This window comes from Phyllobates terribilis, unplaced genomic scaffold, assembly GCF_046119375.1.
Source record: "Phyllobates terribilis strain yellow unplaced genomic scaffold, ASM4611937v1 Scaffold_9__5_contigs__length_417890890, whole genome shotgun sequence".
NCBI classification, from domain to species: domain Eukaryota; kingdom Metazoa; phylum Chordata; class Amphibia; order Anura; family Dendrobatidae; genus Phyllobates; species Phyllobates terribilis.
Genome location: NW_027362769.1, coordinates 160095460 through 160120759, shown reverse-complemented (window position 1 = coordinate 160120759; position 25300 = coordinate 160095460). Strand labels below are relative to the sequence as shown.

Here is a 25300-nt window from a genome sequence, read left to right as displayed (position 1 = left end):
CAACCTCTTAGCTTTCTCATGGCTAGGAGGAAATGGTCTTTTACTTTTCCACATCTGAGGGACCGAGGGCTGGCTGTTGTGCTTTGACGGGGTTGAGTAGGGTGTCCCCGGCAAACTGCCGGTCTGTGAGGAAGATGCAGGCGGACATGTTAGGTTGCCTTGATCCAAAGGTGGTGCTCTCGATGTCAGAGAGCGCTCAACACCAGCAGGAGTTTCCACTTCCCAATGAACTGACGACCTGCCAATCACACTGGCTGTTGCAGGTAAAGAGGTGGCAGGTCTGCGTCCAAAAACATGTGTGACTGCTGTCCCCCCAGTCACAGAGGATGAAGAGGCCACGGATGCACAAGATGGGGCAGACGGTGGTTGGCCCAGCCTGCTAGGCCGCATTGTAGCACAGTGAGCTTCCCACTGCAACTTATGCTTCATATCCATATGACGGTACATGCATGAAGTACTCAAACTATGGATTTTTTTGCCTCTACTTAGCTTTTGGTGACAAATATTACAGATAACACGAGTTGGGTCATCCTTATCGATCTGAATAAATGCCCAGGCTATGCAAGGCTTAGAGCCCATGCGACCTGAAGAGCCACTACGACTTGTGGTCAGAGGCAGAGTTGTGGTTGAGGATGCAGTTGTTGACGTGCTTCCAGTACTCCGTCTCTGTCCAGGAAGGCGCAACCTAACCTCGTCGTCAATAGCATCTGTGACGCCCCGCTGCGCTTGGTATCACAGATCCTAGAAGAGTGTATTGATGGAATCCTCCACAAGATGCCCCCATAAACATTCACACATCTCCACCTTCCACCTCAGACCAGCAGAGGGAGCCCGTTAGGGATATAAATAGGGAAGGTGGAGCTAGGCAGTTCAGTTCCTCTGAAGAGTTCCTGCAGTAGAGAAGCCTAAGAGAGGTCAGTCTGCAGTGGAGCTCAGTCTAGTCTAGAGAACTCAGTTAATAGTTCAGCAGTGGAGCACAAGGCTCCCGCTAGCTAGATTCAGGGAGCCCAGATAGAGCTTAAGGTGTGCCGGCGCCATAAGATCGGTGAAGCGCGGCAAGCTGCCGTTAGTGTGTATAGCCTAGTGAGGGCCCGAGTAGGCCGAAGGCGAGTGGCGAGTTAGTACATAAGGGGCAGAGGAGCTTAACCAGCTCACCCCGAAGCATTTACCGGATACCGGATCCGAGCTTACCGGGATCTCTATGACCCAGTAAGGCATAACCGGAATCCCTGGAGAACTACAAGTCCCAGGATCGCTAAGGTGCTGATACGTAACAGAGCCAGGAGACGCTTAGGCCCCGCATACTGGGAGCGTGAACTCCAAGAGAAGGCCCTACCACAAGGTCAGCCAGCGCAGGACAGAGACAAAGTTAGGCCTAGCTCCAGGCAGGTCAGAAACTTACTACGCAGAGGCAAGAAACAGGAGGCCCTACACCCGCTCATTGGGGAGGATCCTGATATGCACCCTTCACCCTACAGTGCTCCGGTATGTGCCTGAATTTCCTCCAGTAAAAGGTACTGAAGTGACTACTGTGTCCATTCCCGTTCTTGCTCTGACCCAGCTGGGTCTCGCCTGTCCTGCATTCCCCCTGCATACGCTGCCCTGAGACCTAGCTCCACCTGTGGGGAGCTATACCATCGAGCTGCCTTATCACGGGCCTCAGTGGACTGCTGCAGCGCTGGTGCTTCTCACCAGATACCACAGGTGGCGTCACGAACTCTTATAAAATTAACAATTATCCCCCCCTTTAAAGAGTGACCCCAGGGTAGGGGGCCAGGGAGACGACCACCGCAACATCCCCAAGGCCAGGCAAAGGCCCGGGTGACCTCATCCACTGGCTGACTGTGGGTTGACAGTAAGTGGGATCTCCAACCTTGTCATCATCACCCTGTGTGTTATCACACCAGTCGTCCTCAAAGCCAACCTCTTCCTGCCCTGACCGAAAAGTCAAGCTGTCGCTCCAATCAGGTATTTGAGTCTCATCATCGTCTTCATCATTGTCTCCACCAACAGGAGTTACAGTTTGGGAACGAGGGTCTACATTATGCTCAGAACCTTCTTCATCTGGTCCTGGATCCGACTTATAAAGATTCTGGGCATCAGTGCAGATCATTTCCTAATCTGGATTAACAGAAGCTCTGGAGCAGACCTCCGTTTCCCAGGCTATAGTATGAGTAAACAGCTCTGCAGACTCAACCATCTGTGTTACCCCATACTCAGACGGGCAGCTGGAGACTTGGGAGCTGTGAGGAAGCAAGTGCGATTGGGGTGACACCTCTGAGGACTGGAGTATTTGTGATGTTGAAATTGAGGTGGAGGAGAGCCCATTTGAAGGAGCACTTGATATCCGCTGAAGCACCTGCTGTTTTTGTGCCTCATCTGGAATTTGTAGCGATGGGCGTGTCCGTAACAAAGGGATCGTATCACATTGTCCACGAAAAGAAGTCGACATGTTAGTTTGGCTGGAAGATGGTCTTTCTTCTGCAGATGTTATTCCCCCCCCACCGCGGGGGGGCTCGACCCACCAGCGGACAGGTACCAGTATTGGGAGAGGGGGGCTGGCCGTCAGGGTCCACCGCGGCTCTGGCACAAACCCGGCGACACGGAGGTGGCACGGGCAGGAACGGACAGGCCGTGTCGGCTTCTCACTTTTTGGATTTTAGAAGGGCATGACATGCCTATATCTGTGTCTCCCCCTCCTTTTACTCCTCCACCTCTTTTCTTTTCGCATGACTATATGTACTTGTCACTTTTCCATGTGTTAGTTATGTCTTCTGAGCAGTTTGTCAGCTTTTGGACACCATTGAAGGTGTTTTCTATGTGTTTCTATGTGTTTTTGTTTGCCTGCCATTGGTTTTAATGGTGTTCGAAGGTGTTCGACGAACAGTTCGACGAACAGGTCGGCGAACACAAGGGTGTTCGACGAACTGAACCGAACTCGAACACTACGGGGGTGGCTCAACACTAGTATTAACTACCTTTATATTCCCATCTACAATATGGTATCCCTTTATGATCACAAATGTTAGACCCCACCGATCCTGACAATGTGAGTTGTGTCCTCTTAAAGGGTTTATCCAGAAATATTTTTTTACTATAGGCCCAAAAAACAGGCACAGGTAGGTAGATGTTAAATACCTGCCCACTCTACCCGGTGGCAGCCCCTAGTGGTCACAAACCACTCCTGGTGGTGACTCAGTGGCTCCACGTCAAGAGAGCAGCTCTTCCTTTTCCGGGTTGCTCCGTCAATGGGTCTTGGCTGCCTACATCATGCTGATTGACAGCCAGCTCCATGCAGTTAGGCAGAGGGGAGCCAGCTGTCAATCAGCCCAACATCGGCAGTCATGCCCCATCAACAGAGCAGAGTGGAAGAGAAGTCATTGTCTTGTCGACGTGACATCAGCAGAAGCCGCTAAATCTCTGGCAGGAGAGGTCCATGACCACTCTGTTTCGGCAGAGATCGGCTCTAGGCACAACAGGCGGGTAAGTCATTAGCCTGCCTGTTAGCTCTTAAGCCCATAAATAGTCCTGGATAACCCCTTTAAGTGTTTGCCTCCTGCACACCAGAACCCCAATCACCCACTGCACAAGCAACTGTAGCTGGTACTATTAAAGTAATGGCTGGATGGATTCTTACAAACTTGGGTGGCACAAAGTGACACATAAGGAGACAAAGCTATTAATCAATGTTGTGCCCCCTTAAGCTTCTGTATCCCAGAGGTGGGAACCCCATCGATCATAAATGATTGCGTATCCTAGTGATAAGACATCAATTTAAAGGATAGAAATACTGATATTAAAACGTATGACCATAGTTTCCAAAATGTATTATAATAGCTGCCTAGAAATTCCATGTATGGTTACCAGAGATGATTCAAAACAGTAGCAGGACCCTTGTTTGACGGTCTCATTGCTGTTGACCAGAACCTCCGTCTACCTACCGGGATCCTCGGCTCTTCTTCTGATTATGTAGGCCTCGCGCAACATCAACATTGTGGCGTGAGACACAGATGCCTTCATGCCTGGCTTACAAATCAGAAGACCTTATGGATTTCTATATTAACCATGAACATCACTGAATGGGCGCACAGTAAATTTCAGATACAATTTTCAAAGGATTGATACTAATTAGTTATTAGTCAAATTTGTAAATAGAACATAAAATGTAATAGGTGTAAACAATGCCTAAACATATAACAGCATAAATAGAGCAATGGTCACAACCTAGGTGTTACGTACCAACATTGCTGCATGTTTCTCCATCAGGATTCAATGTCCAACCTTCGTAGCAGGAACATTTGACAACATTTTTGTGTTGTTCACACACTTGACTGCATCTCAAATGCTTTGTGCAATAATCTACAATGTCGCAGGTCTTGTTATCAACACTCAGATACATTCCCTGTGGGCACGAGCAAACAATTCCTCTTCCGGGAGCAACACTACACTGGTGACTGCAGCCGCCATTGTTCAAATAACATTCATCTGAAAGGAATGTAAAAGAGATAAAATACATTCAATAGAAAAATAATACACGTTACCCAAAGGTAACGAAGCGACAAATAAAGTTTAATGAGAATTCCCATATTTGAACATCATTTCTTGTTTTGTTATTTTTTTTGGTCTCCATAAGTCCATTTTTAATTCATCTTTATAGTGGTTGAAGCTTCATTTTCATGATTAAGAGTTTAAAACTCTTTGTACGGATATAGAGTATATTGGGTTGTCGAGATGGGAGGGGGGGAATAAAAAGTTGTAATAAAAAGTTATTTTATACCCCTGATTATGAAACTGTCCGTGATGTTACAATTTGAAACTTCTTCTTGTGGATCCGACAGCTCAACTTCTTTGTTTGTTTTGACATAGAGAGTTTCTCCTCTTTTCTGAAAGTCGGTGATGTGCTTGAAGGGGGCTGGCTGTCCAGATCAGTTGATTAGCTGAGCCAGTTCACTTCTGGTTTCCAAGCGTTTCATTTCTTTAGATATTGAAAAATGGGCAGCATTAGGATGCAACTAGGGTGGCACTTGTCTTCTGTCCATCCTCACGGACATTTTGGAATTGAATGATCTATTTTTATCAAAATTTAGGTTCAAAGTTGGATCAAAATTGGACACTTCTCAGTTTTTATTTGAGGGCCATTATTTCTCAAAAAAAGGTTCATAGACTATAATGGGTATGTGTCCTATCTAGCCGTAAAAAAAGAGAACAATAAAAAATTATCTAAATAAGGTGAACAAGAAAAAATAAAAAATAATAATAATTTTTTAAAACATTTAGGTATCTCAAGTTAAAGCTAATTATTTAGATTAGACTTGGGTGAGCTATGGAGTGTGGGTCACATCCGGCCCTTTGGCTGTTCTTGCGCAGCCCACGGACTGGAAGCAGAGACGTACTGGATCAAGCAGCCCACCCAATGCCTAGATTAAGATTTCATCTTAAAAGTGCAGATACCGCTGCATAGAATGGCATAATAATAAGCAAAATTAAGTTCAGCATGTTGGTTCTGCTCTCTACAACAGCTATGGTCTCATGTGTCCCCTTGGTAAAATTAATTGCCAACCCCTGATCTAGACCAATGAAGTATTTGGTTCTCCATCTTTCATCTCATGTACATCTGATGTATTACATCACTTTTTCTCATAGAGTAATAATTGGGTTCCCCTTCATGAGGCCTCCACTATATATTGGAAAATTTATATACGTGAACAAGGCCATTTTAAGGGTTTGCACCTTCTAGAAAGTTATGGAAGAAATAACCTAATCTGATCACAATCTATAAAGTGCCTCGGTCGGTAGTCCTGTTTTATGACATTTTTTTTTCTTCACATTATGATGGAAATTAATTAGAGAAATCAAAAGTATGGTGTCATAAAGGTTGGGTGATCTTTGCTACATACTTTTCTTGGTTTAATTCTATCTTTTTCATGATAATTGCAGGTGAAACCAATAGGGTATTCTAAATAGGCCAAGTTATAGTTTCCTGATTGTAGTTTCCAGAATTCCTGGTGAGTGGCACCCACTTAAGTTTTAAGATTTGTATATTCTTTTTCTAATATTTGTTTGAATTTCATTGATGTTTTATTGCTCTCCGTGATTGTCTTCATTGTTTTTCCTTATGGTCGTCATCTTTTCTCTCTTCTTTTATGACCATCTTAACAATTTTTTCTCTCTCTCTTCACAACCAATGAGTTGGGTCTTCTCACAATACAATAGAGCTCCATTCTGGTTGGCCCCGAATTCATCAAAGTGTTTACACCAGATTTCTGGGGTAATAAGTATTGAAAAAGGTGAAAATTTTGGTTCAACGCGAGTCCGCGTAAACATTTTGAAACTTTTGGTGTTTTCATGTCATTTTTGCCCAGCTCTGACAAAGTGGAGCTGCGGCCGGACAGTTAATCGATGGGGTGTGGCGAATGCTGCACATTACATTCATGATGAGTGGTGGTGTACCATATGCCACAAATCTTACTCCAACCCCTGATCGGAGGAAGATTTGAGGTGAGTGACTCTGTGACTCTTAATAAATCAGAAGCGTCTGGCTCCAGCAGATCTCCTCATCAAGACCGGTGTGAAAAACTCCAATTTTGAAGAATTGGGGCCAAAGTCTTAATCAACACCAACCATGATGTTGACATGGCCCACATTCATAACCAGATCTTCATAGAATATCAACATTTTTGTTTTAAGGTGTCATATATAAGGCATATTATGACTTTGCACAATTCCAATTTCCTCTGAGGCCCATTACATGCCCATGATTTCACATGAAAATATTAGAAAGGTTCCCGATTCCATCAGAAGCTGAATGTTGGAGATATTCAATTCTTTAAGGAACAATATACTGATAGTTCAATGCCATACAAAATACAACCTCAGGGCTCTGTCATCTGTAGGAGACCTAAATGCAATCAGAACCATCGGTCGATGTTTGGAATTCCATCTTAAATGTTCTTTATTGATCAAACAGGTAAAAAATGCAGATATCGATGAAATAAAAAGCTTATTTTACAAGTCTATGAATAGAATTGAAACCTGGGACCTTAAAGGGTTAAGGAGAAAAATAAGGCTGAGTCGAAAAACATTAAGTGACTTGCAGGAAATTCAAGGAAGTCTTTTAGTGAAACGGATAGCTTTTGATGACAGTCTTTATTGCCAGCGACAAGTCGAATGCATGTAAAGTTAAAAAGGTCTTGTATTAAGAACATGCAGGTTAGTGGAGGTGATTGGTAATTTCCAATTGGAAATTCGAGGTTAAGAGTTGGGAGAAAATCATATATTGAAGACACAAATAACCTGCAATTTTGACAGTGTTACAAGCGTTCAATGGGGGGGGGGAGGTGGGGGACACAAAAAGAGGCATTCGAAAGCCGAAATATTAAGGTATATAAATAACCAGTACGAATGGAAAAATGGTGTCTAAAGCAAAAATGCAACTCTTTGCCAGCTATGTCAATTCTTCATGGGATAATTTTTCTGCAATTTTTGCACCTTCGGTTTCAATAACATGTAAATGGATACTTTAGTACAAGAGTGAATGTTTGCGGATTGGTGCCCTTTACATAACACAGTTATTTGTGTACACTTGTGAAAGGGATTGAAGCTACTCGGCAAGTCAATATTTATTCATTGAATAGGTGATAGCTTCCTATAACTGGGGGTTGGAATGAAGCGCTCTGATTCCCATGTTAGAATGGATCGGTGTCTGTTTGAAAACGCACACCACTCCTATCATTCTCTATGGGAATTCTGGAAGTTGTCAAGTACAGCGCTCAGTTATCTCTGTCACTCCCATAATTAAAGAAGAACTCCAATCAACATTTTTCTCCTTTTGCAGTCATAATATTACATAGCACTATGTACTTACAATTGCTCATTTTGCCCTTCTACCTAGCTAATACTTATTTTTTCCATTAGGTCTGTGATATCAACTAATTAAAAGGAAGTCTCTTTTCCCAAAATAAGTCCTAAGTCACTGCAGAAGTCCCTGGTAGGGGGAAGAGAAAGCAGCTCCGTCAGGAGTCGAAGAGGGGAATGATTGGTGCAGGGAAAAGAGACTTCCTGTCTGTACATAGAGCAGAGAAAAGAGAAGAATTAGCTGGGTAGAAAGGCAAAATGAGTAATTTTAAGTACACATTGCTATATAATATGATTAAGATAAAAACTTTGATGTCAGTGCTTCTTTAATGAATGCAGTGGTGATGTGCAGGTATGGTTACTACTCCATTCTTTTAGGGAATTTCAGAGCCCCATTCTCAAGGGGTTGAATGCAGTCAGACCCACACCAATTAGCAAGCTATCAAATATCCTGTAGATAAATTTCTAAGTTAAAGGCATTTCTAAGTTAAAGTGCACCTGTCAGCAGGTTGTACTCAGTAAACTATATACACTGTCAGGTGGGCGACATTACACTGATTAAAACGATACCTTGGTTGATGAAATCTGTCCAGTGGTTCTTGTGTAATCTTTACTTTCAGTTTGGAGATAATGATATGATGTGCTCCGGGCGGCCTGTGGGGGGCGCTCTATCTGGTGCTCTTACATATTCATCTGTATGTGTAGTGCCCCGAGGGCTCGGCCGCTACAGGGGTATTGCACCTCTGCCAGAGGTGTGATATTCCACTCCCGGGTAAGGATGGAGTGTGGACCAGGGCTCAGATAGCTGCATACACCACACACACCCCATTTCCGAGGGACAGCTCAACGGTGCTCCCATTAGACAGAAATGCAGGCACGACAGACCATGTCCCTGGCTGGAGTGGGGAGGGGGGAGGAATACCCAGTGATGTAGGAGCAGATAGGGGACGGTTTCTGAGCATAGGAAGGAGCTCATTGGTTGCTGGTCACCTGAGCTCATACACTAGGGAAGGGTATATAAGGTGGGCACCATCTTAGTTCTAACAGTAGAAGAAGTCAGTTCAGTCAGAGAAGAAGCAGAGTGGAGATGTGACAGGGAGCTGTGGCTCAGCCTCGGCCCAGCTCCATGAGACAGGCCTAGAGTGAAGGCCGGAGTAGAAGAAAGGAACAGAAAGGAACAGAAAGGAACAGCAAGGAACAGAAACAGAAAGAGAAGTATCCAAAGTGTGGAAAGGCTCAGAAACAAGAAGGTGGAAGGGACCCTAAGAACCCATGAGAATACAGGGTGAAGGGTCAGGCAGATTAAGGTTACCGGATCCCAAGTTGGTGGAGGAGAAACAACCCTCAGCCAAAGACCGGAGGTCGTGATCATTTATTGGTGCGACACCTCATCAAACCTGCTAGGAAGGCACCATATAGGACAGCGGGGAACCGGGCCCACGTTTACCCGCGCAGATCCACGGCAGCTGGACAAAAGTGGGTAACTGGTGAGGCAGGCCAGAGAAAGGATAAAAGGGGGTCCTGAGCCAGACTTCTGAATTGCCTGGGAGTTGACCGAGCCCCACACCTGTTGGACGCAGCACGGCTCGGGCGGTCACTACTGGTGCCGAAGTGACCCGGAGCACATGAACTGTAAGTAAAAGACATTGGACTGCAGTACGTTGTCTGTGTACTTTCTCGCTCCGCCAGCACTACCGGTACTGGGACTCCCTGAACCATCCCCCCCACCATCCACTGCACTGCCCTGGGGCTACACTCTTCCAATCTCAGCTGCACACACCATCAGCCTCAGTGGATTACCTTGCAGTGGTGGTTCATAATAACCGCAATCCACGGGTGGCGTAGTCGGACATTATCAACAGCACATAGCAGACTACCATTGGTCTGACCACCCTGAGCCATGGAACCGGGTCGCCACCACTACCCCCATCGTCTCCCTATTGCCTGGCTCCGAGTGCCCCACGGCCCAGGGGGCGAGTGATATGCTCTTATGACAGATCACCGTGACTTCACTGACCAGCCTCCTATTTTACATAATGCATCTAGTAGTGCAGGGCTAGGAAAAATAGGAGACAGGTCAGTGAAGGCACAGTGAGCTGTCTTAAGGGCATACAGGTGAATATGTAAGCAGAGCACCAGACAGAGCGCCCCCCACAGGCCCCCCGGAGCATGAGCATATCATTATCTCCAAACTGAAAGTAAAGATTACACAAGAACCACAGGACAGATTTCATCAACCAAGGTATCATTTTAATCAGTGTAATGTCACCCACCTGACAGTGTATGTAGTTTACTGAGCACAATCCTGATGACAGATGCGCTTTAAAGACATTTCTGTTACTTAAATGCATACAATTGGGGTTGAAAACTATCTTTCTAATTGGGTTTCCTTAAAAATGTTGCACCGTTTGCCTCCTATAGCCACTGTATTATATTGTCTATTGCTGGCTGCAGAATGAGTTAATGGGGTTGGAAACATTATCTTTATTTTGACAGATACGTTGTGGACATGATTTTGTGGCCTTTACTACTACATAGGTATGAGACGTTCCTCTCCTGCTCTTGTTAGTGCAGCTTTCATCAAAGACTGCACAACTCTCCAGTCCAAAAAATGGCTGATGGAGGAATGGAGGAGCATGTGACCAGACCTGTATGCCTGTAATTTTTAATGAAACCCAATTGCAAAAATGATTTTTAGCCCCAATTGCATGCATTTAAGCAAAGTAAAAAAAGTCCCCAAAAGTGGACAACCCCTTTAAGATGGCCCCTTTAAGGATCTTTGGTCGTGTGTGCGCGGACATAGAAGTGTGTTGCAGCACAGGTTCTATTCAAGTGTGAAGCTAGCTACATACTGAAGTGTTTAGAGGTCTGAAACAAGAGTATGTAACTCAACTAATGTATCCCATGGACAGTGAGTAGGATGATGGAGGACATGCTTGATTAGCACTCTGTTCAGAAATCCATTCATTTAACAGAAACGTTGGGGGTCCCAGCAGTGGGACACACAGAAATCAGCAAATTATCACCCATCTTGTGGCTATCCTTTAATAGCTATGTTTCATTAAACCCTGCAAAGGTCCGAGAAAGTGAAGTTTTACCCAAACAAACAGGCCAACCACTTTTCCTAACCAAAGTTTCTGTGTATTCATTCTGTAGTTTTGTATCTTTGTCTGTCATCTGATCTATTTTATAAAGCCAAACATATAAAAAGTATCAAGGACTACTTCAAAGAGACCTCAGGGTTTTTGAAGAACCTTTTAGGTGTTTTCTTAAAAAAAAAAAAAAATCTCATGCTGTGAACTTTTATGTCTTTCAAGAAGATTTTGTATAGAGCTTTCTCTCTTAATTTATAGCAAATTCACAGTAAACTCAAATATTTGTTATATAAATCACATCCGCTTAGATACTTTACAACATTACGATTCCTATTGATGTTTTGTTGATACACTTGATGCTAATTGGGGATGGCAATTGTACATAGCAGCAGCATTTTACTTTGGTGGAGATCAATATTCATGTGTCAACTGAACCAGAATTTTGTCCACCAGCATGCACATAGCAAAATTAAAGAGTTATTCCCAAAAAAGCAAGTTATCTCCTACTCCAAGAGGCAAACCTAAGATCATTGTTCTGAAACCTCAACAGTGGAGCTCTGCAACTCCTTCCTGAATGGAGCATACGTGCGCATGCTCAAAATCCCCTCCATAAATTGTTACGGAGGCTGCTCAAAAAAGCAGAGTCTTGTCCTTGTCTGTACCTGACAGTTCCTTGGACAAAAAAGAGAGCAGAGGTTGGGCATGAGAACTTCCATATCATTTAAGATGAAGATGTGGGTTCAATAGCCCAGATCTTGCAATCTCTGGTGGTCCCAGCAGTCAGATACAACCCACCACTAGCAAATTATCTCCGATCTTGTAGATATAGGTTAACTTTATTTATTTGGAAAAAATTTTCTAAGAGTTGATACTTTGTCTTTCTTCATTTTGCCCTTTTTGAAGCAGAGTAAGTTGTCAATGAGATGCGATTACGCAGAACCAGCTTTTGTACGTTGATTTTGACACATGTTGCAAAGTATCTAAGTTTTTTTTCCCTCCGACCTATGGCATCCTATAACTTTGCAATTTTAGCTTTTTTATTGTAGACATACAGAGATACAGTATGGCTCTTTGGACTTCAAGACACACAGTAGTATAAGTCATAATGTGGCAATCTGAATGATGTCTAAAAAGGTGTTGTCCCAAGTCTTAACTGATCACTGGAGGTTCAAACAATGGAACCACCATCGATCCTGAGATCAGGTCACCAAAAGGCCCCATTAGTATAGAGCCGTGTTTGCACATGAACGCTGCTGCTCCATTTATTGTCTATGGGACTGTTGAGAAGATCTGGGAGCTGGTCTTTTCAATCCCATTGACAATGAATGGCGTAGTGGTATTCATGTTGAGACAATGCCTTTAAAGAAGACACATGTCAGTTGATTATAAGTTCTTGTCCTTTCTACTAGGCACATCCATGGGCATAAAAGTCTGATTGCTGGGTTTCTAACCTCTAGCTCCACAACTGTTAGGAAAATTGGGGTCCTGTGACTTCAACACCCTAAATTTTGATGACCATCTCCCAAGATAGATCATGAGTTCCCTATCCTTTCATCAGATGGGGTGCTTTAAAGAAGCACTCCCATCAAAATTGTTATCTTCATAATATATTTCAATCATTATGTTATATAGCACTGTGTACTCACAATTGCTCATTTTGCCCTTGTACCTAGTTAATTCTCTTCTTTTCCATTACGTCTATGACATCACATGATTAAAAACTGACTAGCCGAATCCTTCTAAGCTCTATGTAGAAACAGGAGGTCAATTTTCCCTGCATGAGTCATCAATGCAAAACTCCCTGGCAGAGAGGAGGAGCAGAGGAGTTGGATCAGGAATTGAAGAAGGGTTGACTCATGCAGGGAAAAAGAGACCTCCTGTTTCTACATAGAGCAGAGAAAAGAGAAGAATTAACTGGGTAGAAAGGCGAAATGAGCAATTGTAAGTACACAGTGCTATATAATATGATTATTGCAATATAATAAGATGATAAAAACTTTGATGGGAGGAGGAGGAGGGCTTCTATAAATGTCCTTCAAGAAGTGTCCTTGAGTACTAATCACAGTGTTACCTAGTAGTCATCCCAATGAGATCTTCTACTGAATTATAGCTAATACTAGTAAATTAAGTTTCTATTCCCAGAAAATATACATCAACTCTATACAAAGAGGCTACTACCTCATGGTCTTGGTTTCGGATGACTCACCGATATAAATTGTTCTACAAAATAATTGAATTCAAACTGAAAAATACCACATATTTCGCCTTCATCAGATCCATCGGGACAATCTCTTCTCCCATTGCATAGCTTCTCAGGCTGCAGGCAGATGGAGGTATCGTTAGCACAGGGGTATTTGGGTGGTCCACACATATAACCTTCGCAATTATCCTCATCAGAATGGTCGTCACAATCAATATCGCCATCACATACCCATGCATTGCTAATGCATCTCCCTTGGGAAAAAGAAATAACAGAAATATCAGTAGGGATTGCTTTCATGTATTTGCATCTCTCAAGATTATTGGTTACAAAAATCACTGGAAGACATTTTTGAAAGTGTGTATTTTGTACCCCAGTCAATACATGGCTGAGTTATTAATTTTTAGCAATTTAAAGGGGTTTCCAGAATGTTAGGAAACTATCTCACGAGAAAGAAATTGTAAAAATTAAAGTTGCTTACACAATCAAATTCCACTGCCTCCACTCTAGTGGTTCTCACCGGTTTCTTCTCACTTCGTGGTGTGATGATTTTTTTGCCATCCATTTGATTGGGACCATTCAGCCAATTGCTAGCCTCCAGGTCCATGTACAATAAATGCTAGCATTACCCTAAACCAGTGATTGAGGTCACCAAATGAGTATGGATGGCACATCATCACTGAAGAAGGGAACACACACCGTTGAGGACCACAGGAGTGGTGGCACCATTGGTGCCAACCGAAATTTACCCTGGTGACTATCTATTACTTCTTCATGCTATATATTTTTTGGCTGATTTTTCTAATATACCCATTGGATGTAGTTCTCAATTTTCCTTGAAACGATTATTCCAAAAACTGTAATTTATGATAACTCACGTATCTAAGGAGGCCTAGCTGTTGGGACTATCACCAACCCTGAGAAGAGGGCTCTAAAATGCCCAGTTGGAATAAAGAGGCTGTCATGTATGCATTCCTCAGCTCCATTCATTGTCTATGTGACTACCAAATATAGCGGAGTACCAGCGCTTGGCTTTCCCTAGCAGTCCCATAGACTTTCAATAGAGTCGAGTTACTCAAGCTTGGCCACTACTTTTTTCGGAAGAGGTATTATGGATTGGTGGAAGTCTCAATGGTCAGATCTCCATAGATTTGCAGGTAAGATTCCGTCATGTCGATAGGTGCTACATAGTTGTCAACTTTCTCTAGACCCATAAAGGATTGTGCTTATAAAAACTTCACCTAAAAGTGTATGTTCCAGCATGTGGGTGTTACTGGGAGGGTGTGGGATAGGGCTTAAACATCTCCAGAAATTTTGGCAACCATGGCAAAGAAAAATTCAAAGAATGGAAAACATTCAATAATAATAATAATAATGATAAGGAAAATAGTAATAATTAATAATAATAATCTTCTTAATACAACATTTTTGAAAATCACAACAAACATTGCTCTTAATAAATGCTTCTATGATAAAAATACAGCCATGATCTTAACTACTGTTTAAATACAAAATATTTTTCATGCTTTATATATATATATATATATATATATATATATATATATATATATATATATATATATATTTATTTATTTTTTCGGTTGGACTGGCAGTGACAAGACTTGAGTCTTGTTGACATATGTTTCATCCCTAATATCAATCATTGCACATCTACCGGGAAAAAAAAGAGAGAAAAATTCAATTGTCTTGTCCTAGAAGTATCACATTTGAATTACAAATTGTTTTATTATGCAAAAAAAGGCGGTATTTTATCCCACAAAGTAATTCAGCCAAGTAAATCAGCTTAATTAAATACATTTTACTTCCCAGCATCTGAGGAAGGAATGTGAAATATGATTTTTTTTCTCTAGACTTCGCTGGGAAGATATACAATGGAAATGCTGCATTAAGAAGAGTTACTACTGCATGACTTTATGCGCAAATTGTTACAAAATTGAATGTTTTTGTTTCTTTTGGTGTATTTTATGTACTTATTTTCTTTGCTTAATTTTATAATTATTATATAGATTAAACCTTGGAGAATAACTTCATTAATTAGCAAACCAGTTAGATATTCACAAATTAAAGAGGGTGCTTGAGAAAAATACAATGTTGCCAGGGGGATTGGATTCTCAAAAAATATCAAATCCTCTGTTACAGAAACAGTGGCATAGAGTAGTGATTGTTGCCCCAGGTGCTAAATTCTATGGGGGGTGCAAAATTTCGCCCCGCTGCTTTTTCTTCAGCTGACAAAATAAATGATGAGAGCAGCCAAAAGCTGATTTGGCAACGGTCAAGATGAATTTTTTTGTCAGCTGTTGTGCTGTGCATAGGCAGAAATTGAGATTTCAAAGGCTGCACTCTGCTTTCCCACAGCTCTTCCCCTCTCCTTTCACTTGTAATTTTGTGAAAAAAAAGACAGAGACCGCATGAAAAAACTGTCCCAAATATAAGTAAAAAAAATAAATAAAACTAACACTATAGTAAGCTATATGATTTTACATACGTTTTCTAACCATAACTAAAGGGTTAAGACTAGGTAACGACTAGGGTTAAAGTTAGAACAAGGGTTAGGGATAGTGATAGCGTTAGGGATAGGGTTGGGGTAATAAAATAGTTACATAAAAAAATAAAACTTTAAAAAATCTAACAATGTATAATTGTTTTTTTATATTTTAAGTCTAATGGTCCATGGGTTAAGGGGCTCAAAATACTTGCCTTGCCCTGGGCACTGAGGAGGAGGAGGTGAGCTGTAACATCACCTATTGTGAATGGTGGATCTTGTGTTATCTACTGTATATAGAGGTGTTATCAGTCATCGTACTGGAGGCGGAGGAGGTGAGCTGTGACATCACCTATTGTGAATGGTGGATCCTGTGTTATCAGCTATATATAGAGGTGTTATCAATCATTGTACAGGAGGAGGAGGAGGTGAGCTGTGACATCACCTATTGTGAATGGTGGATTCTGTGTTACCTACTGTATATAGAGGTGTTATCAGTCATTGTACAGGAGGAAGAGGAGGTGAGCTGTGATATCACCTATTGTGAATGGTGGATCTTGTGTTATCTACTGTATATAGAGGTGTTATCAGTCATTGTACAGGAGGAGGGGGTGACCTTTGACATCACTTATTGTGAATGGTGGATACTGTGTTATCTACTGTATATAGAGGTGTTATCAGTCATTGTACAGGAGGAGGAGGTGAGCTGTGACATCACCTATTGTGAATGGTGGATCCTGTGTTATCTACTGTATATAGAGGTGTTACGAGTCATCGTACAGGAGGAGGAGGTGAGCTGTGACATCCTCTATGGTGAATGGTGGATCCTGTGTTATCTACTGTATATAGAGGTGTTATCAGTTATTGTACAGGAGGAGGAGGAGGTGAGCTGTGACATCACCTATTGTGAATGGTTGATCCTATCTTATCTACTATATAGAGGTGTTATCAGTCAATGTACAGGAGGAGGAGGAGGTGAGCTGTGACACCACCTATTGTGAATGGTGGATCCTATGTCATCTACTGTATATCGAGATGTTATCAGTTATTATAAAGGAAGGATTAACACTTCTGAATGTATTTTTATTTTTATCTATTTATCCTTACGATACTGATAAAATATTCCAAAACAGTTCCCATTTCATCACCTCTTTTTTCTAAGACCTCAGGTGACCCTTTGCAAGCCCCCTAACTGGCTAAAATCCATGCACAGTAATTCTACCATTCAATGTTGGCATTTGCTGAGCAAATTTGATTAATTGAAACTGAGTGTTTTTCACAATACAAATTCCTTATTAATTCTGACAATTTTCTCCATAAATCCTTCGTCTTCGGGAAGGCAGAAACGTGTTTTCATAGTTAGAGCCAACAGAACGGATGCTTGTATGCCGTCACACAAAGTTCCGAAGAACCAGAAAACAAGAAATTGATTTCTCTCCAATTGCTGCTTCAGTGAGTTTGTAAAGCCAGTTTTGGCTTGTATATTGTGTCAGGTCAATTGCCTAGAAAGTCACTTGGGACGGAGACGAGTAGCAAAGGAGAAGTTGGAGACACAATTAGTCTACACACAGTACATACACTTCAGAAAGGCTTTAATGAAACAAGAGCTTGCTCGGAAGCAAAGAGTGATATCTCCTTATAATAACAAGCCCTGTAGACTTTAGCATACTGATGTAGGGCAAGTCCTCACGCAGACTAACAATTTTGCAATCACACAGATTTAGGGTAATTAGTGCAACCCCCTCAAACAGTAATTTACCATTCTAATTATTTCTAAATTGCCCACTGAGATTTTTTTTTTCCTAAGGAAAACTCAGATCAAGCAATTGTCAAGTTAATGACCTTTTTTTTCCAACATTTTCAAGAATAAAATTTGCATTTCTGAAAAACAAAATTACAATGTCAAAGATACTTCGTAGAATATTAATTTTCATTAGATATTTTGGAAATAAATTACGGACAAAACTTAGGGGCAAAGTAGATAATGAAGTCACGGGTCTGTTAGCCTCTGTATTAGGTATTTTAGGACTCATGAAGACATCTGTACAAATCAGTCCGTGCATGGAAAGCAATGAAGGAATGGCTTTGGCTCTCCCAACCTGAGTGTCAGTCTGTGGAACATGTGGACATGCCAAGTCCTCCTAAAATTATCTCTCGGTCTATTAACTTTTGGTATGCTTTCTGTTCCTCTGACTTATTGTCACCCATCCCTTGTTTTACTTTGACCTATTACATGTTCATTCTTATTATTATTATTTTAGCCTTGTGCACCAATGATCCTTTTGATTGTTTAAACAACATTTTCCCCCATTACCCATGTATCTCTCTTTGTAAGTCCCTTCATTGGCTGCCAATTGCCCAGAGAAGCAAAATTCAAATTGGCTGTCCATACAATGTCCCCCTCCACGATTATTTGACATATTATTCCGCTACCTTACCATATATAATCTTTGGACTTGACAAGACCTCCTTCTTCACTTTCCACTTGTCTGGTCCTTACTAGTGTTCAGCGAGCACTAAAATGCTCGGGTGCTCGAAGCTCGGGCCGAGCTCGCCGTGATACTCGGGTGCTCGACCCGAGCAACGAGCCCAATGTTAGTCTATGGGAGACCCGAGCATTTTTGCTGTGTCACCCCCGGCAGTCTTTTAAAAGCCTATCAAGTGCCCAAAACGATAGTAACAGTGCTCAAATGACATGGGGACAGCATGGGGATCGCCCCAGGAAGAATTTCTGACCCCCAGGTCACTGCTGTCAACAACGTGGTCAGAGGTATTAAGCCACTTTTACAGGCTCACAATAAAACGTTCAAAAACGAAAGTGAAACTTTTTTCCTGTGAAATATGTTAAGGATAGTGTTGAGCGATACCTTCCGATATCAGGAAATATCGTATCAGATTGGAGCGGACCGATAACCAAAAAGTATCGGATATCGCCAATTCCGATACTGGAAACCAATGCAAGTCAATGGGACACAAATATCGGAATGAAAATAAACCCTTTCTTTCCTTGTAGGTTAATTCTACATGAAGTAAAACAACTAAGAATAATGTAGAATGTATTACGCGAAAAGCCGGCAATTCAGCAGCGGCATACACCGGTACCCGACAATTTACAGCAGAAAGAATAGAGCTTCACACATAGATTAGATAGATAGAAACATGTCAGTCACATATATATGAAGTACAGTGACAGTGTTGCTTACTGTACTTGTCATTTAGTGTAAAGGATTTATTTAAAAATATAATAGTGTTTTCATGCACCATCTCTTTAAAAAAGCCGGCCGGCAATTCAGCATCTGTACCCGACAATTTAGAATAGAAGGAAAAGAGAATCATACATAGATTAGATAGATAGAAACATGTCAGTCACATATATATGAAGTACAGTGACAGTGTTGATTACTGTACTTGTCATTTAGTGTTAAAATAAAGGATTTATTTAAAAAAAAATTGGCGTGGGGTTCCCCTTAATTTTAGTCTCTAGCGGAGGTTAAGCAGACGGCTGGGGCAGATGTTTGAAGCCTGGGAAGGGGGTAATACCCACGGAGCTTCCCAGGCTACTAATATCAGCCCCCAGCTGAATACCTAGCCTTTACTAGCTATTAAAATGGGGGACCCCCTCAAAAAAATGACGTGGGGTCCCCCCTAATTTAATAGCTAGCAAAGGCTAGGCAGACAGCTGGGGGGCTGATATTAATAGCCCAGGAAGGGTGCCATGAATATTGGCCCCCTCCCAGGCTAGAAACACCAGCCGTCAGCCGCCCCAGAAATGGCGCATCCATAGGATGCGCCAATTCTGGCACTTAGCCTCGCTCTTCCCACTGCCCTGTAGCGGTGGCAGTGGGGTAATAGGGTTGGGGTTGATGTCAGCTTATAATGCCAGCTGACATCAAGCCCAGGTTAGTAATGGAGAGGCGTCTATAAGACACCCCCATTACTAACCCCATAGTCAAAGTTAAAAAAAAAAAAACACAAACACCCAGAATAAAGTCCTTTAATTGAAATAAACACACAATTCTTTATTGTTCTAAATTAAACTCTACTTACCATCACGCCCATTCCAGCTGAAGCCAACGATCTCCTGCAATAAAAGAAAATTAATAAAGCAACCTCATCCTTACCTTTCCATGGTTCCCAGGACAGCTTCAGCTCTGCTACATCGAGATGACAGGCTGGACCGCAGCAGAAAGCTGCCATCCATCCTGTCATCCCGCAGACACTGAGAAGCGCAGGCATGCTTGCGCTCCTCAGTGTCTCTCTGTGACGGCATCCAGATGAGCAGAGTTCATGTCCAATGAACTCAGCTCACCTCATGCACGTCACTGACAGCGTGGGAGAATTCTCCTGCACTCAGCGCTTCAGCGTGAGAATTTTCCCATGCTGTCAGTGACGTGCATGAGGTGAGCTGAGTTCATTGGACATGACCTGACTGAGGTCACGGGAGTGCATTCAGGCAGCGCAGCTCCGGAGACCTCCTTAACGGCACTGCTGTACCGTGGGAATTTCTCACGATACAGCAGGGCCGTAAAGGAGCTAACCGGAGCAGCGCTGCCTGAACTCCGGCGAACCCGCTTATGCAATGACGGGGCTGCTTTACGGCCCCATCATTCTAGCGGCGGCAGCGGTTCAGAGCGGTCACATTCTATGTGGCTGCTCTATACTGGAGATCATCGTGGGACACTCGTGGACTACTACGGAGGGGTAAGGATAAGGTTGTGGTTTATTATTTTATATTTTATTACAGGAGATCGATGGCTTCGGGGAATTAGGTGTCTAGGTGAGTATAGGTGTAGTTTTTTATTTTTTACTTTATTTTAGGTGGCGATCGGCGGGGACAGGTAATGTATGAATTAATTTATTGTAGGCAACCACTGGCCACCAATGACATGTATTTAAAATTTATTGGGGACACAGTAGGGCAATTTAAATAGCAGGATCAGGCTGATGGGAACTACTGCTCCCATCGAGCTGATCCTGCTGGCACGAGTGGACGGGGGACAGACATAGGCCGATTGGAGTAGTAGTGTCACATCGGCCTATGTCTGCCTGCACGCACACACCCGCAGACATCGCACAGACACCGCACACACTCGCAGACATCGCACAGACACCGCACACACCCGCAGACATCGCACAGACACCGCAGACATCGCACAGACACCGCGCACACCCGCACACATCGCACAGACACCGCACACACCCGCAGACATCGCACACACCCGCAGACATCGCACAGACACCCCGCACACACTCGCAGACACACGCACAGACACTCCGCACACACTCTCAGACACACGCACAGACACCCACACACACCAATCATGACGGGCTGATCGTCTGGGAGGTGAGGCTGACCTGTGCGGCCGTGGGAAAGTTCATGTGAGTTCATGAAATGCAGTCAAGCATGAACTCACATGAACCCTCTGAGGGCACCGCGGCTACTTCAAATGAACAGCTGATCAGCATCACCTGATACCTCAGCTGTTCATTTGAAATAACCGGCGGGAAAGCGCAGCACAGAACGGGAAAGCCGGTGGTGAACTCTTTTCACTGCCGGCTTCCCCGCCCGGGTCCTTCGCTCCCCGCTCCTTGGTGCTGCGCTCCCCGCCCGGTCCTAACTTACGATCAGGATGTGAGGTGGCGAGGGGAGCGGAGGATCGGGGTGGGAGGCTGTGGGGAAGCAGTATGGGGCTGTGTGATTGTTTAAAAGCCGGCGGCTTTTTACCGCCCGCCGGCTTTTAAACGATCAGGAGAATTCTCCCACGCTGGGATGGCATTCTGATGACAGGCTGGATCTCAGCTGAGCGCTGCCATCCAGCTTGTCATACTTCAGAGACACTGCAGAGCGCAGGCATTATGGGAACTTCCGATTCCGGTATTCGATATTGTAAAAGTATCGGAATTAAGTATCGGAATTCCGATACCGCGAATATCGGACGATACCCGATATTTCAGTATCGGAATGCTCAACACTAGGTTAGGAACATCCTTTCCAGGGAAAAGACTTGTGTATAAGTTAAAATAAATGACCAAAAACAAAAATACTCCTCCACACCTTCGGCTATGTTCACAAGTAGCATTTTTTATGCGTTTTTGCACTTTTGTATTGCTTTCAACTATGACAAATGCATTCACCGTGAAATGTCATTTTAACATTTTACAACCTTATCTGGCCATGTGCTGTGTGACACATGCATAAAGTGCTGAAAAGACAAGGGAACAGCATGGTGAAGACCCCTGGAAACATCTCTGACTCCCAGGTCACTGTCTAAAAGTGTGCCCATCATAAGTGATCCTTACCGCATCAGAAGATGCAGACTTGCAACTATCCCCATGCAAGTTCTAGTCCCAGGGCAGTGTTCAATTGTACCTCCCCCATTCCTTGCAATACAAGCTCAAGTATGCTGCCTGCCACCCACCCACCCCCAGGCTGCAATACCATACTGCTTGCTTGCTTGCACTTTAAATTGGGCCTTTTAGGCATGTGGAGGCGGAATCTGGCCACCACGCCATGGCTGTGTCGGCGGCCTGGTATCCATACTCAGTCCCCAGCCTCCTGGTGGCCGGGTGTCCCCGCTTGCTCCCCAGCCTCCAGGGGGTGGCCGGGTGTCCATACTCGGTCCCCAGCCACCCCTATTTGTCCCGGTAACCTTTCCCACACTTTTCTTAGCCTGGCCTGCTTTAGGGCGGCATTGGCCGAGCCCACCGAACTATCAGACTCCTCCGGTGGGCCCTGGCTTCTCCATCAGGGGAGATGAGAGTGCCAAGGTGAGGAGCATGATGAGGATGATAGAAGTTAGCATCTGCTTTGTTTTGTTGTAATGCAAGCGCATGTATGTAGTAGCGGCTAGGCCTGAGGTGGTCAGCGTTTTGGCGCATATCCTACCTTCTCCGTGGATTGCTGGATGTTTTCCTGCTACTATCCATGTTCTATGACTCCCGTTAAAACAAAGCTTCAGGTGATAAATGATGGATGAGGTAGTGGCAAAGGAGAAAGAGCAGGAGGAACAGGGACCATTCACATCAATATCAGGCCAGTCAACCAGATATGTCTTGTAGGATATGTTTCTGTAACAAAAGGAGCGGTTCGGCTGCACAGTTATAGGGCATACAGTGAGTGCAATGCCTACCAAAAAATTCGAGCCACTCCAATGCCCCTTGGAAATGACATGGAGGTCAGAGGGCGTTAACTAAACCTTTTTTTCCATTTATAGCAACTGTGTCTCCCATGCACTGTTGGCCTAAGCAGTGAATGGAAGGCTTTCCAAAAATTATGAGGAACTGCAATGCCCCTTACAAGAGCCATGTGTGGCACCCCAGGGGTCTGGTCACCACAGTAATAGAGATATTACGTCGGAGAGCAAGTGGGAGGTTTCCTGGTCAGGATCCCTTAAACATGCAACATCTTCCTGCCCCAATCCTGGGAGGGGAGAGTTCTGCCCTTATAAACTGGATCTGGGGCGGGGATGAGTGAGTCAGAGAACAGTCAGAGTCAGAGTGAGAGCAAGGGAAAGTAACAGCAAGGAGCTCTGTAGGAGCTAGGAGCTAAAGACCAGGGGCTGGAAGCTGAGCAGAGCTCGCCCTGGCAGAAGACAATAGGAACCGGACACAGGAGTCCGAAGCTGTGAGGACTTATATATCCAGTGGCAGAAACAAGCCGGCAGGGGATTTCAGGTCCTCTGGCCATAGAAGCCCGGAGGCTCAGTCACAAGCAAGGGACCAGCACCGCCGTCGTGGAGCGGAGGCTAACAGAAGGCCCCAAGTCACCAGCCATACGGGTGAGCACTACACGGTACACTCAGGGACGTGGGCTACTTCTACCCGCTTACAGCAAGGTAGCCAGGAAGAGTGCAGACAGACGGGGAGGCCTACAACTCCACCTGGCCAGGGGAACTCCTGCTTGCTCACAGACTGACCAGGCCTCTTATGCTAGCCAGTACTCCCGGGAGGGTCTACCTTATAATCATCAGTAAAGACCCTGAACTGCACTGCAAAGACTCTGAGTCCTTCCTGCTGCGCTCGTGCACCATCACCCCCATCATCCACACTCACTGCCCTGAGGCTATACTCCTCCCAAGGGGAGTGATCCCATTTTATGCTGCGCACACAACACCAGCCTCAGCGGTCTGCCTCGCAGCGGTGGTACTCCCTGACCGCAATCCACGGGTGGCGCAGTCGGACAATTAACCTCAAAACCTAAGAAAGATTGCCACTGGTTTGACCAGCCTGAGCCACGGGACCGGGTCACCGCCACGGAGACTACAGACCCCAGAGACCCGGCACCGGGTATCCCACACACGTGTACACACGGCCCAGGGGGCGCGTCACATGCAGAACAGCATAGTACAAACATAAGTCCCTTTATTGGGGAGTGGGTGTCCCATAGTATTTGCTTATGCCTTGGAAGCAAAAACTGCCAAAAATTAGGACGGAGCAACTTGCAATGCCCCTTACAAGAGCCATGCAGTACAGCATATTACAAACATAAGTCCCATTATTGGGGAGTGGGTCTCCCATAGTATTTGCTTATGCTTTCCCAGCAAAAGCTGCCAAAAATGAGGACGGAGCAACTTGCAATGCCCCTTACAAGAGCCATGCAGTACAGCATATTACAAACATAAGTCCCATTATTGGGGAGTGGGTCTCCTATAGTATTTGCTTATGCTTTCCCAGCAAAAGCTGCCAAAAATTAGGACGGAGGAACTTGCAATGCTGGCACCCTGGTGGTATAGTGGTGGTGGAGGCTGAGGATAAGGAGAAGAAGATTAAACAGCCGAAACGAGGAAGCGTATACCCATGTGTGGGTGTGAAGCGGTGCATGTGAATACACCTCCCGAAATAACACAGTGGATTTGACTTTATGTTACTCTGCTGTCATTTGGTGGTGATGAGAAGTCTGGCCCAATCCAGCCCTTGTTCATTTTGATAAGGGTCAGCTTGTCAGCATTGTCAGTTGACAGGCGAGTGCGCTTATCAGTTATAATTCCCCCAGCGGCACTAAAAACACACTCCGATAACACGCTAGCGGCATGGCAGGCAAGGACCTCCAAGTCGTACAGAGCGAGTTCACTCCAAGTGTCCAGCTTGGATACCCAATAATTAAAAGGCACAGAGGAATCACGGAGGACGCTGGTACGATCGGCAAGGTACTCCCTCACCATCTTTTGAAACTTTCCACTCCTTGTGAGAGTACCCCGCGCCTCAGTGCCTGTAAGCTGGGCGGGTGTCAGAAAACTGTCCCAGAACGTTGACAGTGTTCCCCTGCCTCTGCTGGATTGGAGTTGCATCTCTCTCGCCTGTACGCCTTGGTTGGGCAACGAACTGTGACCTCTGCCGCTAGCGTGTTCAGATGGGAATTTTTTTAAGAGTTCTGCAGCAAGGGCCTTCTGCTATTGCCCCATTTTTGTAGACCTCTCCACCTCAGGAATAAGAGAGTGAAAGTTCTCCTTGTAGCGGGGGTCTACAAGTGTCACCAACCAGTAATGACTGTCACCCAACATTTTGACAACGCGAGGGTCACGGTTAAGGCAGCGTAACATAAAGTCAGCCATGCGTGCCAGACTGGTAACGGGCAAGATTTCCGTGTCCTCACCAAGATGACGACTGACAATGCTCTCCTCCTCCTCCTCTTCCTCCTCCCCCCTGTCC

The 25300-nt window shown here is 44.3% G+C and overlaps 1 protein-coding gene across 5 annotated transcripts in view; it reads right to left on the bottom strand.

The window, feature by feature from the left end:
* The window catches only part of LRP1B (LDL receptor related protein 1B), a 2071868-nt gene that overhangs the window by 788943 nt on the left and 1257625 nt on the right, over window positions 1-25300 (bottom strand). For all 5 annotated transcript variants that reach the window (XM_073647246.1, XM_073647248.1, XM_073647249.1 and 2 more), the window contains exons 22-23: window positions 13203-13403; window positions 4240-4485 (exon numbers count right to left, since the gene is read on the bottom strand). In XM_073647246.1, the coding sequence (XP_073503347.1) occupies window positions 4240-4485; window positions 13203-13403 (447 nt within the window). The remainder of the gene's footprint in view (window positions 1-4239; window positions 4486-13202; window positions 13404-25300) is intronic.